Source organism: Lithobates pipiens, unplaced genomic scaffold (genome assembly GCF_037356315.1).
Source record: "Lithobates pipiens isolate NorthernLeopardFrog02 unplaced genomic scaffold, aLitPip1_a1.2 Scaffold_3, whole genome shotgun sequence".
NCBI classification, from domain to species: domain Eukaryota; kingdom Metazoa; phylum Chordata; class Amphibia; order Anura; family Ranidae; genus Lithobates; species Lithobates pipiens.
The window spans coordinates 125,671,317-125,691,106 of NW_027507790.1; the positions used below are offsets into that span (position 1 = coordinate 125,671,317).

General features: G+C 44.4%; 1 protein-coding gene across 4 annotated transcripts in view; it reads right to left on the reverse strand.

Annotated features, from left to right (window-relative positions):
* Nucleotides 1–19,790, reverse strand: part of KCNN2 (potassium calcium-activated channel subfamily N member 2) — a 276,041-nt gene that overhangs the window by 34,074 nt on the left and 222,177 nt on the right. For all 4 annotated transcript variants that reach the window (XM_077462261.1, XM_077462263.1, XM_077462262.1 and 1 more), the window contains one exon: nucleotides 12,680–12,807. In XM_077462261.1, the coding sequence (XP_077318387.1) occupies nucleotides 12,680–12,807 (128 nt within the window). The remainder of the gene's footprint in view (nucleotides 1–12,679; nucleotides 12,808–19,790) is intronic.

Here is a 19,790-nt window from a genome sequence, read left to right on the forward strand (position 1 = left end):
AACTTCAATCAAAAGTTCTTTCCTAGCTTTAGGAGATGAGAGAAACCTCTCAATGGAAACACCTCTTCCTGCAACAACAACAACAACAACCTAAGGGTTCGCTAACCCCTCATGTTGGGGATATCTCCTCTCACTTCAGGTTGCCTTAGCATAAGAAAAGAGAAACAGAGAATGGCAGAGAAATTCTACCACTTTTTTCACATAATCTAAGCACCATTTAAAGGATATAAATTAAGAAATGTGGACTTTCAACCTCAGAATTTCACTTATCACAGGTTACAATTATGACTTCGGTTAAGTTTCCATGACAGCAATCATATCAGTAACTGGTATGTGATTGACAGGACAGCAGCCCATCTTGAGGAACTGGCATCCCTTCAAGCATTAAAGAGAAATAGTCAGTCCTTGGCATGCAGTAGTAAAGATTCTTCACAAGGTTTTAAATAACAGCCGATACGGTGTGACTTACTTCCGAGCTCTATTTTCATTTGGGTGAAAAAAGGAAAACAAAACAAAGGAAAGCCTGTTTAAAAACACTGTAAAGAAGTATACATGTTATGGGAAATTTAAATACACTTTTTTCTTTTGGAAACTGCAACTTCTTTATTTTACCGTTAAATGATTATTTTAAGTTTGAGTTCCTTTATTTCAGCAATTCCATTTAACTGTACTTGTTTTTTCCTTCTTGTTCTTCATAGCAATTTCTAAATGCTTGTGAAATGTTATTATCGAAAGCATGCAACCATTCTTTACAATCAAATGAAATTCAATCATTGTAAACAAAGCCTTATAATTGCACTGTGGTATCTGTACCAAAATAAAATGTTTTCCATTTCTAAGCATACAATATATATTTTAAAGATCATTATGTAAAAAAAAGTTAGGGTATTTTACGCCATTTCATTTATTATAGTGGAGAAAATGCTTGGGACTTTTTGTCACTTGATTTCCATTATCTGTTTATCTGAATATTGGACACATATGTATACATTTCAAAAGCAAAGTTCTGCAAATCCTGGTGACTTTAGAAATACACAGAATTCAGCCTTTATGATGTAAATAAGCAGGTAAATTAAGCCTTACATTTTCTGGCACACATTTTGTTAAATAAAACTTCCCATTGCCACCTTTACCTTCTAGTTGACTGTTTGTTCTACTATAATCTGCCATTGAAAATCTATAAATAAAATCTTTAAAGACTGCTTCTTGTTAACTAAAAACTAAAACTAAAACTAAAACTACCTGGTCCTTAATATGGGGCAGCACTTAGGATGAGCATGCAGAATGCACTACTGCTAGGAGGTGGAGGGGAACAGTGAGTCTTTTCATGATGGACCAGGCTCACTGATGGAGTTGTGACAATCTAGTAACCTACACAGAGGACAGGAGCTGACACCAGTGGTAACCCTAATTTAACGATGCAGAAGTAGCCTCACCTAATTCTGGAAAAAGCACTGATAGCCTTGCTTACCAAAAATATAAAGCAGCTTTTTCCAGCAATAGCAACACTAAAAAAAATTGAGAGGCGCATTGCAGGAAGTAAGTGTTAAAGTGGTTAATCTTTGTGTCTGAAAAATTAACAATTAGGCCCATCTTCAACTGACATTTGTTTGATGCTAGCTAGCTTAATTATTCACTGGCCTCCTGCACTTCCTGAGGGAACAGTATTGCGAATACAACAGGGCTTCTTGGCCAACAGCTGAAAGCGATTTTTTTTTTCATACTGGGAATAGCCAGAGACATTGGCAGAGTGACCTCCTCACCAAGGTTTCTGCTGAAGAAACTATCTGTATTGGATAATCATGGTGGCAGAATCCTAGGCATTCTAATGGCACGTACACACAACCAGACTTTTCGAGGGACTAGGTCCGACGGTCTTTCCGACGGACTTTCAGCGGAGTTCCGACAGACTTTCCGAATGAACAGAATTGGCCACACACAATCACACCAAAGTCCGACAGATTCTAACGTGATGACGTACAACTGGACTATAATAAGGAAGTTCATAGCCAGTAGCCAATAGCTGCCCTAGCGTCGGTTTTTTTGTCAGTCGGACTAGCATACACACGAACGGATTTCTCGGTCCGGCGTAAAAATTTAAAACATGTTCTATTTCTAAAGTCCGCCGGATTTTTGGCAAGCAAAGGTCCGATGGAGCCCACAAAAGATCGAATTGTCCGATGGACTCGTTCTATCGGACCTTTGCTGTCAAAAAGTCTAGTCGTGTGTACGTGGCATTACAGTCCTAAAGCACATGGTCGGTTATTAGGTGTGTCTGTGTTTCTGCTTTTTGAGTAAAAACTCCATGAGGTTAGGGACTGATGATTTAAACTTGTGTGTAAAGTTCTGCCTTACATAAAATTAATGCATAAAACCATCTTTTTAATGTATTAAGGTCCTTCAGATTTCACTCCCTGGAAAAAAGCATACAAAATCCCTTTCCTCAAGTTACTTTAAATGAACATAGACCTATGTTAGTATTTTATGTCAATTACAGACTTCTCCAAACTCATGCTAACAAACAAGGCCACTACTTCTTGCATCATTGCTTTTGACATAAATGCAGGTAAATGTACAAACACACAACAACCTACTTCACAGAAAATGAACACTGGGAGAAATATGGAGGCTGCCAAAGCTGAGGCTTTTCCTACAATCCTAAAATAGCTGGCTGCTTCTTTGCTTCAGCAGTAGTGATGGCCGAACGGTTCGCCCGGCGGTCGTTTCGCGGCGAATTTCCGACTTTCGCCGTCCGCGGGTTCGAACGCCTTTTTCCGTCGTTCGCCCCGGCGGACTTACGTGTTTAATGTATACAAGAACTTTAACCTTTCGTGACACGTTTATCATGTGTTACAGGACAACCAATTGAGACATGACAGCTCATGGACACTTGGACATTCCCCCTAACCTATAAATACACCCGATCCGGTGGCCATTTTACATTCTTTCTTCTGTCACTGTAGGGAAAGGATCCTGTGTGGAGTAGGGACAGAGAAAACGCTAGCTATTTGGTACACAAAAGTTCTTTTCAGGACTGGTATAGGTGTTAGGTCAGCAGCCTGAGTTTCTTTTGTCAGTTTAGATAAAGGGACAGAGCGCTGTATGCTGCTATTTTAGGGACAGCTCAGCCAGATTAGTCTTTCTTCATCATCATCATCATCATCATCATTAGCTGTTACTATCAGGTCCACAAAAGAGCTGTTCCAGCTAATCGTTCCAGCCTACTCTTTTTTGCCAATTTGTATAGGGACAGGCAGGAAGCAGTGTGTCAGGCAGTGAGGATAATTTTAAAGACTTGCTGTTACTATTAGTTCCACAAAGGTTCTTTTCAGGACTGGTATCAGTGGTACGGTAATAGGCTTGTACACGTATAATATTCTTTCTTCCAAATATAGAAAGAATATTATACTTGACTGCTGCCCTTCTGCTGCAGTCTGCTAATCATTCACAACTCACTTGTTCCACAAAGCTCTTTATCAGGACTGGTAACTTGGTCTGTCTAGGGTGCTACGGTACATAGGCTTGGGTGCGGTACAGTCTGCTGTTCTGTAAGGACCGCTATCGGTCCACAATACATAGGGTTGCCGTGCACTACTGCTGACCGCTGCCCTATACTGCAGCAGTCCTTCATTGGTATAGGGACTGACGTACAGTCTGCTAATCACTAACACACAACCTGCTTGGTCCACAAAAGTTCTTATAAGGACTGGTAACTTGGTATAGGGTGCTACGGTACATAGGCCTGAGTGCGTTACAGTCTGCTGTTCTGTAAGGACCGCTATCGGTCCACAATACATAGGGTTGCCGTGCACTACTGCTGACCGCTGCCCTATACTGCAGCAGTCCTTCAGCGGTATAGGGACTGACGCACAGTCTGCTAAACACTAACACACAACCTGCTTGGTCCACAAAAGTTTTTATAAGGACTGGTAACTTGGTATAGGGTGCTATGGTACATAGGCCTGAGTGCAGTACAGTCTGCTGTTCTGTAAGGACCGCTATCGGTCCACAATACATAGGGTTGCCGTGCACTACTGCTGACCGCTGCCCTATACTGCAGCAGTCCTTCATTGGTATAGGGACTGACGTACAGTCTGCTAATCACTAACACACAACCTGCTTGGTCCACAAAAGTTCTTATAAGGACTGGTAACTTGGTATAGGGTGCTACGGTACATAGGCCTGAGTGCGTTACAGTCTGCTGTTCTGTAAGGACCGCTATCGGTCCACAATACATAGGGTTGACGTGCACCACTGCTGACCGCTGCCCTATACTGCAGCAGTCCTTCAGCGGTATAGGGACTGACGTACAGTCTGCTAAACACTAATACACAACCTGCTTGGTCCACAAAAGTTCTTATAAGGACTGGTAACTTGGTATAGGGTGCTACGGTACATAGGCTTGAGTGCGGTACAGTCTGCTGTTCTGTAAGGACCGCTATCGGTCCACAATAGATAGGGTTGACGTGCACCACTGCTGACCGCTGCCCTATACTGCAGCAGTCCTTCAGCGGTATAGGGACTGACGCACAGTCTGCTAAACACTAACACACAACCTGCTTGGTCCACAAAAGTTTTTATAAGGACTGGTAACTTGGTATAGGGTGCTACGGTACATAGGCCTGAGTGCGTTACAGTCTGCTGTTCTGTAAGGACCGCTATCGGTCCACAATACATAGGGTTGCCGTGCACTACTGCTGACCGCTGCCCTATACTGCAGCAGTCCTTCATTGGTATAGGGACTGACGTACAGTCTGCTAATCACTAACACACAACCTGCTTGGTCCACAAAAGTTCTTATAAGGACTGGTAACTTGGTATAGGGTGCTACGGTACATAGGCCTGAGTGCGTTACAGTCTGCTGTTCTGTAAGGACCGCTATCGGTCCACAATACATAGGGTTGACGTGCACCACTGCTGACCGCTGCCCTATACTGCAGCAGTCCTTCAGCGGTATAGGGACTGACGTACAGTCTGCTAAACACTAATACACAACCTGCTTGGTCCACAAAAGTTCTTATAAGGACTGGTAACTTGGTATAGGGTGCTACGGTACATAGGCTTGAGTGCGGTACAGTCTGCTGTTCTGTAAGGACCGCTATCGGTCCACAATACATAGGGTTGCCGTGCACTACTGCTGACCGCTGCCCTATACTGCAGCAGTCCTTCATTGGTATAGGGACTGACGTACAGTCTGCTAATCACTAACACACAACCTGCTTGTTCCACAAAAGTTCTTATAAGGACTGGTAACTTGGTATAGGGTGCTACGGTACATAGGCTTGAGTGCGGTACAGTCTGCTGTTCTGTAAGGACCGCTATCGGTCCACAATAGATAGGGTTGACGTGCACCACTGCTGACCGCTGCCCTATACTGCAGCAGTCCTTCAGCGGTATAGGGACTGACGTACAGTCTGCTAAACACTAATACACAACCTGCTTGGTCCACAAAAGTTCTTATAAGGACTGGTAACTTGGTATAGGGTGCTACGGTACATAGGCTTGAGTGCGGTACAGTCTGCTGTTCTGTAAGGACCGCTATCGGTCCACAATAGATAGGGTTGACGTGCACCACTGCTGACCGCTGCCCTATACTGCAGCAGTCCTTCAGCGGTATAGGGACTGACGTACAGTCTGCTAAACACTAATACACAACCTGCTTGGTCCACAAAAGTTCTTATAAGGACTGGTAACTTGGTATAGGGTGCTACGGTACATAGGCTTGAGTGCGGTACAGTCTGCTGTTCTGTAAGGACCGCTATCGGTCCACAATACATAGGGTTGCCGTGCACTACTGCTGACCGCTGCCCTATACTGCAGCAGTCCTTCATTGGTATAGGGACTGACGTACAGTCTGCTAATCACTAACACACAACCTGCTTGTTCCACAAAAGTTCTTATAAGGACTGGTAACTTGGTATAGGGTGCTACGGTACATAGGCTTGAGTGCGGTACAGTCTGCTGTTCTGTAAGGACCGCTATCGGTCCACAATAGATAGGGTTGACGTGCACCACTGCTGACCGCTGCCCTATACTGCAGCAGTCCTTCAGCGGTATAGGGACTGACGTACAGTCTGCTAAACACTAATACACAACCTGCTTGGTCCACAAAAGTTCTTATAAGGACTGGTAACTTGGTATAGGGTGCTACGGTACATAGGCTTGAGTGCGGTACAGTCTGCTGTTCTGTAAGGACCGCTATCGGTCCACAATAGATAGGGTTGACGTGCACCACTGCTGACCGCTGCCCTATACTGCAGCAGTCCTTCAGCGGTATAGGGACTGACGTACAGTCTGCTAAACACTAATACACAACCTGCTTGGTCCACAAAAGTTCTTATAAGGACTGGTAACTTGGTATAGGGTGCTACGGTACATAGGCTTGAGTGCGGTACAGTCTGCTGTTCTGTAAGGACCGCTATAGGTCCACAATAGATAGGGTTGACGTGCACCACTGCTGACCGCTCACCTATACTGCAGCAGTCCTTCAGCGGTATAGGGACTAAGAGTTTTGTCACAGGGTCATTTAAAAAATGACATGCAGAGGAAGAGGCAGGCCCTTCCGCAGGGGTGGTAGGGGTAGGGCAGGAGCAACAGGCTTGAGCCAAAGTGGGAAGTTGCAGAAGGTGCGTTCAATTACTTTAAAGGATGCACCAGACTTGGTTGAGTGGCTCGCTCAGCCTTACTCTTCTGCACCCTCCTCATCCTCTCGATCTGCACCCTCTTCTTCACTCTCTGCTATGTGCACCCCCAAAGACACTACCACCAACAACACGACCACCACCACCACCACCACATACCTTCCGCTTGAGTCACTGGAATTATTTTCCGATCCATATCAAGAGGACATTTCTGATGCGCAGCCACTCTTGGTATTGGATCAGGAAGAGGAGGTAGCAACAAGCGCTACTCAGCAGTCTGACGCCAGTACCCAGATCAGCCCAAGGAGGAGGTTGGTCCCCGGTGTTGCTGCCTACTCTACTTATAGCGGTGGGGAAGGTGACGTTGATGATGACGTGTCTAGTGATGTCACGTGGGTGCCCACAAGAGAGGAAGAGGAGGGGAGTTCAGAGGGAGATATGGACCAGCAGATAGGGAGGAGAAGCAGCAATGACTTACATTGCACAGCAGGGACAAAGCAGACTGCAAATGTATCAGGAGCGAGTCATCGACCATGTACGGTCACATCTGGCGCTCCCAGGACACCGGCACATGGCTCCGCAGTGTGGGCTTTTTTTAACGTGTCCGCTGCTGACAATAGCGTTGCCATCTGCAATCTTTGCAGTCAACGCGTTAGTCGCGGTAAGCCCAATACTCACCTAGGGACGACCGCCTTAAGAAGGCACATGAGCAGCCATCACCGAGCCCAGTGGGAGCAACGGAACACACAAAGCCACACTGCAGGCTCTCACCGTCCAGCCTCGTCTTCTACTTCTCCTTCTCCTCTCTCCTCACAATTGTCCTCCACTCCACCTTCCATCACGCCAAGCTCACATTTTTCTGCAAAAAGGCAGGCTTCCGTGGGCCTAATGTTTGAGCGTAAAAAAATGATGACGCCGGATAACCCTCTTGCCCAACGGTTGGCGGCTGGCTTGTCAGAACTCATAGCCCGCCAACTACTGCCATATAAACTGGTGGACTCGGAGGCCTTTCGCAAATTTGTGGCCATTGGAACACCACAATGGAAGGTCCCAGGAAGGAAGTATTTCTCAGAGAAGGGCATCCCAGAGCTATATGGCCATGTTCAGCGGCAAGTGAATGTATCTCTGGCACACAGTGTCGGTGCCAAGATACATCTGACCACAGACACGTGGTCTAGCAAACACGGGCAGGGAAGGTATATCAGTTTTACTGCCCACTGGGTGAACCTTCTGACGGCCGTCAAGCATGTAACCCGTGGCACCCGTGTAGATTTGGTTTTACCGCCACGGATTGCATGCAGGCCTGACTCTTCTTCTCCTCCTCCTACTCCATCCTCCTCCCTCTCCTCCTCAGCTGCCTCCTCCTTTTCCGCTGCTAGCGTCTCTTCCACTGCACCGCCCAAGCTCCCCAGAACCTATTCCACATGCCAGGTGAGACGTTGCCATGCCGTGCTGCGTCTGTTGTGCCTGGAAGCAAAGAGCCACACTGGCCCGGCACTCCTTTCAGCTTTGCGTTCACAGGCAGATGAGTGGCTAACACCGCTCAATTTGACAGTTGGTAAAGTGGTGTGTGACAACGGTGCCAATCTGCTTAGCGCATTGAAACAGGGCAAAATCACGCACGTGCCGTGCATGGCACACGTCTTAAACTTGGTCGTGCAGCGATTCCTTGTCAAATACCCTGGGGTCCAGGACATCTTGCGGCAGGCAAGGAAAATCTCGGCCCATTTCAGAAGATCTTACACGGCCATGGCTCGCCTTGCTGACATTCAGCGGCGACACCATCTGCCGGTCAGACGTCTTATTTGCGATTGCCCGACGCGATGGAACTCAACCTTCTATATGCTTGATAGGCTGCTCCAGCAGAAACGTGCAGTTAACGTCTACCTGTATGAACTCTGCGAAAGAAACGGTTCTGGGGAGCTGGGTTTTTTTTCACCGCGCCAGTGGCTGCTCATGCGCGACACATGCAGACTTCTGCGGCCATTTGAGGAGATCACCAAACTGGTCAGTCGCAGCCATGGCGCCATCAGTGACATGGTACCTTATGCCTTCTTTCTGGAGCGTGCATTGCGTCGTGTCATTGATCAGGCTGTGGAGGAGCAGGAGCGGGAAGATGAGGAAGTCGCAATGCTGGATGAATTCCCAGGGGGGGCTACTCTATCTGAGACAAGTCAACAACAGGAGTCTGATGAGGAGTCAGAGGAGGATGGTGCCGGGGCGGATGAGCAGGAGCAAGAAGAGCATGCTTTAAACCTTTCTGGGATCCCTGTTGTGCGAGGATGGGGAGAGGAGAATGAAGAGGACGACATTATCCTGGATGATGAGCAGGAGCCAGGCCACCACACCGCTTCCACTTTAGTGCAAATGGGGGCCTTCATGCTCCAGTGTTTTAATAGGGACCCCCGTATAAAAAGCATGAGGGTCAAGGACCAGTACTGGGTGGCAACGTACTTAGACCCCCGGTACAAACACAAAATGGCGGAAATGTTACCGCCGTCGCAGAGGGCTGTCAGAATGCAGCACTTCCAGGCCTTGCTTCGAGAAATGCTGCATTCTGCTTTTGCGTGCGCTGGCAGAGGAGCAATTCCCACTCCCAGAGAAGGATTTGCGGGTACCAATCCAACAGCGCCTGCAAGAAGAGGCCGGTTTGAAGATGTGTTGGTGACTTCGGATATGAGGTCATTCTTTCAGCCGACCCATCGACAGGTGTCATCCGGATCCAGCATCAGGGAACGCCTAGACCGTCAGGTGTCCGACTACATTGGGTTAACGGCCGATGTGGACGCTCTGAGGAGTGATGAACCCCTAGACTACTGGGTGGGCAGGCTTGACCTCTGGCCAGAGCTTGCCCAATTTGCAATCGAACTGTTGGCTTGCCCCTCATCCAGTGTCCTGTCCGAAAGGACGTTCAGCGCAGCAGGGGGGATTGTGACCGATAAGCGTACTCGCCTAGCTCACCACAGTGTTAACTACCTCACATTTCTAAAAATGAATGAGGCATGGATCTCGGAGGAATTCAACACATGTGATCAGTAGACCATGTATATGTCTATAAACAATTTTTGGAATCAAGCACACAGACCTTCTTAATTCATTTGGCTCACTTCCCTGACCCAAAAAAGCACACCGTACTATATGCCCCTACCCTCCTCTTTGAAGAGGTTGAGCGGTGTCATATTTCTACTGGGGCTGCTTATTATGAGGGGTTCCCACCATCCCTGTGCTGTGCTGACTTCCTCCTGGGTGTTCTTATTATGAGGGGCTCCCACCATCCCTGTGCTGTGCTGACTTCCTCCTGGGGGTTCTTATTATGAGGGGATCACACCATCCCTGTGCTGTGCTGACTTCCTCCTGGGGCTGCTTACGGTGCTGCTGTCAGCGCTGTATGTCACGGAGCTGCTGTCAGCGCTGTATGTCACGGAGCTGCTGTCAGCGCTGTATGTCACGGAGCTGCTGTCAGCGCTGTATGTCACGGAGCTGCTGTCAGCGCTGTATGTCACGGAGCTGCTGTCAGCGCTGTATGTCACGGAGCTGCTGTCAGCGCTGTATGTCACGGAGCTGCTGTCAGCGCTGTATGTCACGGAGCTGCTGTCAGCGCTGTATGTCACGGAGCTGCTGTCAGCGCTGTATGTCACGGAGCTGCTGTCAGCGCTGTATGTCACGGAGCTGCTGTCAGCGCTGTATGTCACGGAGCTGCTGTCAGCGCTGTATGTCACGGTGCTGCTGTCAGCGCTGTATGTCACGGAGCTGCTGTCAGCGCTGTATGTCACGGAGCTGCTGTCAGTGCTGTATGTCACGGAGCTGCTGTCAGCGCTGTATGTCACGGAGCTGCTGTCAGCGCTGTATGTCACGGAGCTGCTGTCAGCGCTGTATGTCACGGTGCTGCTGTCAGCGCTGTATGTCACGGAGCTGCTGTCAGCGCTGTATGTCACGGAGCTGCTGTCAGCGCTGTATGTCACGGAGCTGCTGTCAGCGCTGTATGTCACGGAGCTGCTGTCAGCGCTGTATGTCACGGAGCTGCTGTCAGCGCTGTATGTCACGGTGCTGCTGTCAGCGCTGTATGTCACGGAGCTGCTGTCAGCGCTGTATGTCACGGAGCTGCTGTCAGTGCTGTATGTCACGGAGCTGCTGTCAGCGCTGTATGTCACGGAGCTGCTGTCAGCGCTGTATGTCACGGAGCTGCTGTCAGCGCTGTATGTCACGGTGCTGCTGTCAGCGCTGTATGTCACGGAGCTGCTGTCAGCGCTGTATGTCACGGAGCTGCTGTCAGCGCTGTATGTCACGGAGCTGCTGTCAGCGCTGTATGTCACGGAGCTGCTGTCAGCGCTGTATGTCACGGAGCTGCTGTCAGCGCTGTATGTCACGGTGCTGATGTCAGTGCTCTGTATTACGGTGCTGCTGTCAGTGCTCTGTATCTCCTGCACCCTCTTGTTTGCCTACCCTGGTCCCTGACCTTCCCTCTCCTCCATTGCCTTCATTAGCTCCATAGTCCTGAATTGTCAGAACAATTTCCCAAATAAAAAAAAAATGCTTGTAGTTATCGATCCCAAATTCACCTCATACATGTATTATGCTATTGTCCAGGTGGTGGGACTACGTGCTACCCCCTAATAATTACCCCGTGGCCGCAAATTCGACCTAAAGGTTTGCGAAATTCGCCTCCCATTGAAGTCAATGGAGCCCGCGGCGAACGGTCGTTTTCGCGAACGTTTGTGTCCGTTCGCGTTTCGCGTTCGCGAAACGTCCCGTCGGAAGTTCGTCCATCACTATTCAGCAGCAAATGTAGTCATGGCTCCCAATATGTATACTTATTACTGATCATACTCTTAGAAAGAACGGAGGTTACTGAATCAGCAAGATATTTAGGAAACTAGCATTTTCACAACTCTTCTGTCAAATATACCCTACACTGTTATATATTTAGAACATGCTTAGTTAATTTCACTAAATTATAAGGACAATGCAATGTTTCAATAGAGCCAGGCTGTAGAATTATTTGTTACATAAATCTTTTTGTGCCTGAGTTGTTCCTAGTGGCTCAGACTTTAGAGGGGAGTCTCTCATACAAGACAAATAAATGCAAACAACAGAAAAAGAATCTGAATCAATAAGCAAATCAAAGGCAAACATGAGCAGATTTTTTTATTGATTCAAAATTCTTCTATATTTTGCTGTCAGATAAATAAAAGACTCAAAAACTTTAGACTGTGTAACTAAAAAGTATACTTTTATTTATTGTTTAATGTGTTTTTACATAGAACTTGGAATGCAGTAGTATTGTATGTTGATTAAAGCACCTCAGTTGCTAAAATGAACCGGTACAATAAAGGACTTCATGCAAAGAAGACCATGACTACTCACCTGTCCCACTGCCCATGCCGCTAATCACTGCACTAATGGAGAGAAACTGCCAGCTTGATTTATTGTGGAATTCAGCACTTCCAGAAGCATCAGCTGCATTCTGTGTTTATTCCTGTCTGCAGCTACATCATTACAAACCAGTGTAGAGTGGTAAAAAAAGGTTGGCAAATAAACCAATGGCACAGCAGAGAACCAGGAATCTGAAACTCTTGAAAGTTTTGGATACTATCAGATCATCAGTTACTGCAGAGATCAGCAGCATAGGCAGCGAGGGAGGTTAGTATTCAATGTCTTCTTTGCAGGGACCCATTTATTGTACAGATTTATTTTATCAATAAAGTTGCTTTAAACAAAAGACAGGCCTTGTTTTCCTTAAAGTAACACTCCAAAAGAGTCTTTATTGAGAGTAATATGACTGTGTTGTTCAAATAATTTAAAAAAGTTTCATCTTGCCACTAAACACCAATCCAGATTCCAGTCTAGTGATTTATAGATTTATTTATGAAACTAGAAAAATAGGAATGCTATCTAAATAAGGATGATGTTTGCTTTATTCCACTGCAGGCATTTCAGTATCCTAAACACCTGGGTATCCCTCTCATTTTTGGTTGGCCGAACTTTATTGGGATTACTGTAGAAAAATAACATGTGTTGTTACAAAATGTAATACTTACTGATGGATAGCCTGCAAGAATTTGCGCTGATGTTTTCTCACTTTCGCATGGTCTATCTTTTTCACCAGTTTTGTATTTTTATAAATTAACCATGTTTCCCTGAGAACATTAGCTGCTGCATTTTTGACCTGTGGAAAGAATAATTACAACACTAAGTAAAACCCTAAAACATGTTATAACACACCAATCAATCCTAGTATACCCCACTCAAGACACTGGCTACTACACCCTCCTATGACTTCAGAAAGAGTGCTAAGTGAAAATAAACAGTAGACCTCGTTTTGCAGTCAGTATAGCAAGATTGTTTCCTCTTAACAGATATAACCTCTTCCACTCTTTGGAAAAGGCTTTTCAAAGGATATTGTAGTAAAGCCTTTACTAAAGATTTTTAGTAAAGCCCTGGTAATATGTGCTCTCTCAGTCACTAATATTGGACAATAAGCCTTGCTCGCATTTGGGGTCTAATTAATTTTAAAGGTGTTTTATAGTGTTGCGGATAGGTATACGATTGTGTAGGCCAATTACGTTTCTACACACAAAGCTTTTTAAATCATGTCTTTATGGATGCACACAAAAGTACAACACACAACATCCAAACACAGAGATAAAGGTCCAGATGTATTTATCATGAATAACACCACAGTAAGGGCTGCTCCAATCACTCATTAGAACATTATGAGAAATAGTTTACCAGTCACCAGAATAGGAGTGCTTTTCAGAACTGGGTAAAAAATAACCTGAAGGCCAGCAGAGATGGGATAACGCTCCTATTCCGGTGACTGGTACACAAATAGAACACACAACAGAGTCATGCTGGAACAACAAAGTGCCTTACCCAAACTGTTGTAACAAGTAATCAATTGTCTAAAATGCTTTGTATACTGTAGCACTGCCATCATTCACTGGAAATACCCAAACTCAATAATTTGAAGGTGTCAGGTATCCACAAACTATTTGCCAAAAATGTAAGTAGCCAGTGACCATAGGATATATGAAATGATTGCCTTAACAGTGGCAAAGAGAAAATATTATCATTATCATATTTAATGGGCAACAGTTCTTTTCAGGAGATCACAGTTGTCTTTATAGCAAGGATCTGAAAATGTGCTGTGTTACAAATTCTGCAATCTGGAAACCTGTTTGAGAGAGTGGGTAATGAAATTAGAAAAGTGTGACCTTGTTGAGCCTCTGAGATAAAGATCATTCTCATGTGTAATACAGGTATTCAGCATTATTCCCAGTAGAGGTAGAGTAGATACCTCTGGTATGGTATCAGGTTTAAAGGGACAGTCACAGGGTTATTAGAGAGTCAAATATCAGTTAATTGTGTTATGATTTAGGTAACCTACTGCCAAAAAAAGGAAGCGGCACAGAGCATTTCCAGAAAATATCTATCAAGATGCCTGAATGGGCATTGCATCGCCAGCATATATTACTTTGTTGCGGAAAAAGTTTGGCAAGGACAGATGGTGTACTATATTATCAGGTCATGATCTTGTAAGTTATCTCTTCATATTTGCTGCAAACTGAGGCTTTCTGAACAAAGAACAAGATCCTGTTTTTTGTTCTGGCTATCTGAATGTAGTCTATACCTTTCTTTCCCTCTTTTTGTATGGTCAGGGTAAGAGTATATGCTTACTAATATTTGATAGGAAAGAGAAATGCTTTGCCTGACTGTACCATTGTCTTGACATAATTCCTCAAATTACATTAGGGTCTTTGTAACTGGTGGAACTGGTGGGTTTGAGGCAGGGAATGCATGAAGTGTAGTTGCATTCTTTATATATCCAGTACAGGGATCTGTGTAGAAGTTGAAGATGTTTTTTCATTTCAAGAGCTATGATATTCATGGACATGTATCTCTTCAAATATAGAATTATGTGGGTAGTGCTTATAATGAACAATGCAAAACCATGCAATTTATTTTCTAAAACAGGCATTCTCCTTAACGAAGAAGTTAAACAGAGAGAATGCAGTATGCATATAGATTGCATTTTTATTGGATGCTAAAAGCTTGAAGGCTACTTTTGTGGGGCAGACCTATAAATAACTGTATACTCCTGTTGATACACTTTTCTATTTTGCACATACAGTACATGTGATTCCCTTCTCTGTATAGCTTCACTGTCTGATGGCAGCCCCATCCTTCTTCATTAAAACACCTTATCTGAAATGCAGGAAATGAGGCGAGTGAGTGACAAGTATTGAGAGTTCTCTACATACCTTGTTATTCCTCTGTTTCTCCAATTGTTCCCATGAACATTTTTTTAAAACATTTTTATCTGCTACAAACTGACATCACCATTCCAACTAGCATAAACCACCTTAACTTACTCAAAATACTTTGCTGCAAATAATGAATAATGGTACAATATGTATCAGTAAAGTTTTCAGTGCTCTGTTGCAGGATGCAAACAAAAAACAAACAAATCTGATAATAGTATCACTGGCATTGAACGATGTCTTACTTGTCTCTAATTTTGGTGCTCATTAGTAACACCATCATAATGAAATTGAAAATTAAGTAAATGCACTTTTTAGAAGAAACCTGGTATAAAGGCAAGGATCAGCAGAGTACTTTATCAGTACATATTGCACCCCTAAAGAAGCCGCTATTTGTGGTTGAATTGTTAAGGGTTTATTATACAGTAGATTTCTGCTAGTTGGAATGGTGATGCCAGTCTGTAGTATATATCATTTTTTTTCAATAAAATATTAATGGTAATAAAGCGTCTTGAAAAAGTATTCATACACCTTGAAACTTTTCACATTTTGTCATGTTACAACCAAAAACGTAAATGTATTTTATTGGGATTTTATGTGATAGACCAACACAAAGTGGCACATAATTGTGGAGTAGGAGAAAAATGATAAACGGTTTTCCACATTTTCAATACTTTATAGAACCACCTTTCACTGCAATTACATCTGTAAGTCTTCTTGGCTATGTTTATACCAGATTTGCACATCTAGAGAATGAAATGTTTGCCCATTGTTGTTTGCAAAATAGCTCAAGCTCTGTCAGATTGGATGGAGAGCATCTGTGAACAGTAATTTTCTGGCCACAGTCTGGCCACAGATTCTCAATTGGATTTAGGTCTGGACTTCGACTGGGCCATTCTAACACATGAATATGCTTTGATCTAAACCATTCCATTGTATCTCTGGCTGTATGTTTAAGGTCGTTGTCCTGCTGGAACGTGAACCTCCACCACAGTCTCAAGTCTTTTGCAGACTCAAACAGGTTTTCTTCTAAGATTGCACTGTATTTGGCTCCATCCATCTTCCCATTAACTCTGACCACCTTCCCTGTACCTGCTGAAGAAAAGTATCCCCACAACCATGTTTCATGGTGGGGATGATGTGTTCAGGGTGATGTGCAATGTTAGTTTTCCACCACACATAGCGTTTCGCTACATGGCCAAAAAGTTAAATTTTGGTCTCATCTGACCAGAGCACCTTCTTCCACATGTTTGCTGTGTCCCCCACATGGCTTCTTGCAAGCTGCAAACAGGAGTTATGTATTTCTTTCAACAATGGATTTCTTCTTGCCACTCTTCCATAAAGGCCATATTTGTGGAGTGGACTAATAGTTGCCCTAGGGACAGATTCTCCCACCTGAGCTGCGGATCTCTACAGCTCCTCCAGAATTAGCATAGGCCTCTTGGCTGCATCTCTGATTAATGTTCTCTCGGGCTGTCACTTTAGATGGACAGCCATGTCTTGGCAGGTTTGCTTTTGTACCTGTCAGACTAGCACTTACCGAACTGGTGAGTCCGCTTGGGCAGAGGGTGGTCTCCCGTACGTGTCCGACTTACAACCCCTGATAGAGCAGACAGGTGGCTGAGAGTGCGAAGTGGTAAGAGAGCCTGTGGTATGGCTCCAGGAGCAGGAACTTGCAGGAAACTTCCAGCAGCAGGTGCGTAGGTAGGACACAGGCAAACTGGGTACGGAGCAGGAGCTGAACAGGCAGGTCCAGGTTCTGGCAGGGTTTGGCAACAGGCGGGCAGCAGAGGTACAGAAGGAGCAGGCAGGAGAGAGGTCAAACAGGCCGAGGTCAGGTGCAGGCAGAGGTCAGAGGTGTCCAAGGAGAGCCGGGCCGTCAGGAGATCAGGAAACAGGAACGCAGAATACGGACAACGGAACAGGAACCGAGGAGCTGTTGATCAGGCAGCACCTGAATGATCTAAGCAGCAGGCCTAAATAGGCCGATTGGCGCCAAGCGCCGCGCCCGTGCGCGCGCGGGCGCATAGGTGCGCGGGCGCGTGCGCGCATAGGTGCGCGCGCACCCGGGCGCCAGCAGACACACCAGCGCCACCCGAAGTGCCCACAACAGTGCGCACCGGCGCGCGCTTACGCGCACCGGCGCCAGCAGGGGCACGCAAGGGCACACACCGACGCGCACCAGCGCCCACAGGAGCGCGTAACACCGCGCGCACAGGAACACGCACCCCAGCACGCACCGCAGGACATCGGCGCACACCAACACGGGCAGCACCGCGACCATCCAGGTAACGACCCTGACAGTACCATACTCTTTCCATTTTTGGATGATGGATTGAACAGTGCTCCATGAGATGTTCAAAACTTGGGAATATTTTTTATAACCTAACCCTGCTTTAAACTTCTCCACAACTTTATGACCTGACCTGTCCTGTGGTGTTTCTTGGCCTTCATGACGCTGTTTGTTCACTAAGGTTCTCTAACAAACTTTTGAGGGCTTCACAGAACAGCTGCATTTATACTGAGATTAAATTACAACAGATGGACCTTATTTACTATTTAGGTGACTTCTGAAGGCAATTGGTTCCACTAGATTTTAGTTAGGGGTATCAGTGTAAAGGGGTCTGAATACAAATGCCCGCCATACTTTTCACATATTTATTTGTAAAAAAAAAATGAAAACTATTTATCATTTTGGTTCCACTTCACAATTATGTGCCCCTTTGTTTTGGTCTATCACATAAAATCCCAATAAAATATATTTACATTTTTGGTTGTAGCATGACAAAATGTGGAAAATTTGAAGGGGTGTGAATACTTTTTCAAGGCACTGTAATTGGAAAAACAGATGGATAATATTCTGGGGATTTTCTTTGGGAAAGGAACTGATCCTCTAGTGCTGTAATAGTTCCCCCCTTACTGCCTGGAAAGCATACAGCTTTCTTCTTTGACTGCTTTACAGCTCTGAGAGGTGCATTTTAGTAAGACTAATGCTGCGTACACACAAGCGGACTTTTCGACGGACTAGACCCCACGGTCTTTCTGACGGACTTTTGGCTGAGTTCCAACAGTCTTTCCGAATGAACGGACTTGGCCACACACAATCACACCAAAGTCCAACGGATTTAAACGTGATGACGTAGGATCGGACTAGAATAAGGAAGTTCATAGCCAGTAGCCAATAGTTGCCCTAGTGTCAGTTTTCATCCGTCGGACTAGCATACACACGAGCAGATTTTCTCGATAGGAACTGGGTCCGGCAGTAAAAATGTAAACATGTTCTATTTCTAAAGTCCATCAGATTTTTGGACAGCAAAGGTCCGATGGAGCCCACACATGATCGAATTGTCTGACGGAATTTCGCTCTGTCGGACCTTTTCTGTCGAAAAGTCTGCTAGTGTGTTCGTGGCATTACAGGGAGAGCTAAAGTTCCATTAAAGGCTTCACTTAAAATGCAGTTTAAAGATTTGGTGCTATAGCACTTACAGTAACACATTTTAAAGGTATTATAATATAGAACATTCTAAATAAATATGAGATAGATAGATAGATAGATAGATATAGATGGATAGATAGATAGATAGATAGATAGATAGATAGATAGATAGATAGATAGATGGATAGATGGATAGATAGATTGATAGATACACACACAAACACACACATACACACACACACATACACTATAGTGTGTATATAACAGTTTTGCTTTGTGTTAAGTCCCCATTTGAACTGCAAGTGACAACAAAGATGAGCTTTGAGATAGGGACAGAGCGGTCAGTCTATAATAGGTAGTGTCTAGGATCCTCCTGGCAGGATCATCAGGTATACTTTTATAAGCTGCTATTGTAACACATCAGAGCTTATATGATTGGGTTTATATCAACATACATTTTGTGGAGTATTATTGTCTGCATTTTGCCTAAATATAAAAAAGGTGTTAACCAGTTTCTTGCGGTTTGCAGACTGTACAAGTTCTATAATTAGGTGTTTTCTGATGCACTTGCAAACATTTTAGAACATTATACAGTTCATCATATAATACAGTAAGTCTGCTCTTTCTTTCTATATGCTGTCTTTCAAAACAAGTTTTTATGCTTTCTCAGAATGTATAAAAGGATCAGCTGCACACTAAACTATCAATATTTTTAGGCTACATTGGATACAATCAATCACAGTATCTTTTTTTTTTTTTTTTTTTTACCAAATTCGTTTTATTTTAGAAGTCAATGAAGACACAAAATAAATAATTCACTAAAACATCCTATGCAAATTTAAGATTGAAAAGAATCCTCCAATAGTCACAGTGAGGAGTACTACTATCAACTCACCTTACCCACATAGCAGCTGCTGCCAAATGTAAATACAGTATATTCAGGGTCAATTTATATAGAAGGCTGTCAGCTATGGAAATATATAACCACGTAACAGGGTGTCAAAAAAAAGCTAAATTTTAATAATTTTTTAGGTCTATAAGCTCAGCTGATGTTTTATCACTTGATTTTATGCATATATAATATTTACTTTGCAACCCTGCTGCCTAGAAATTGTAAATAACGAATATCAATTTAAAATATCTAATACTTACAGTACTTGATGAAATAAACTGCATAACAAATATTTTAATTGCATTTTTTTTAGTATTGAACATAATAAAGAAAGAAAACATAAACATAGATTATACTGTACATTTCTTTTAGGTATAATCGTACTTGAAAATAAATAATAATAAAAGGATTGATTGAAAATGCCTCTATCATGCATGCATGACTTTCTGCAATGCCATATTTGATTATACCAGGATGGCTTGTTCTTCAGGCCACTCCAGTTACTTAATGAGCTGTGATGCATGATTAAACAGGGTCATAGACACATTTTGCATGGAGTT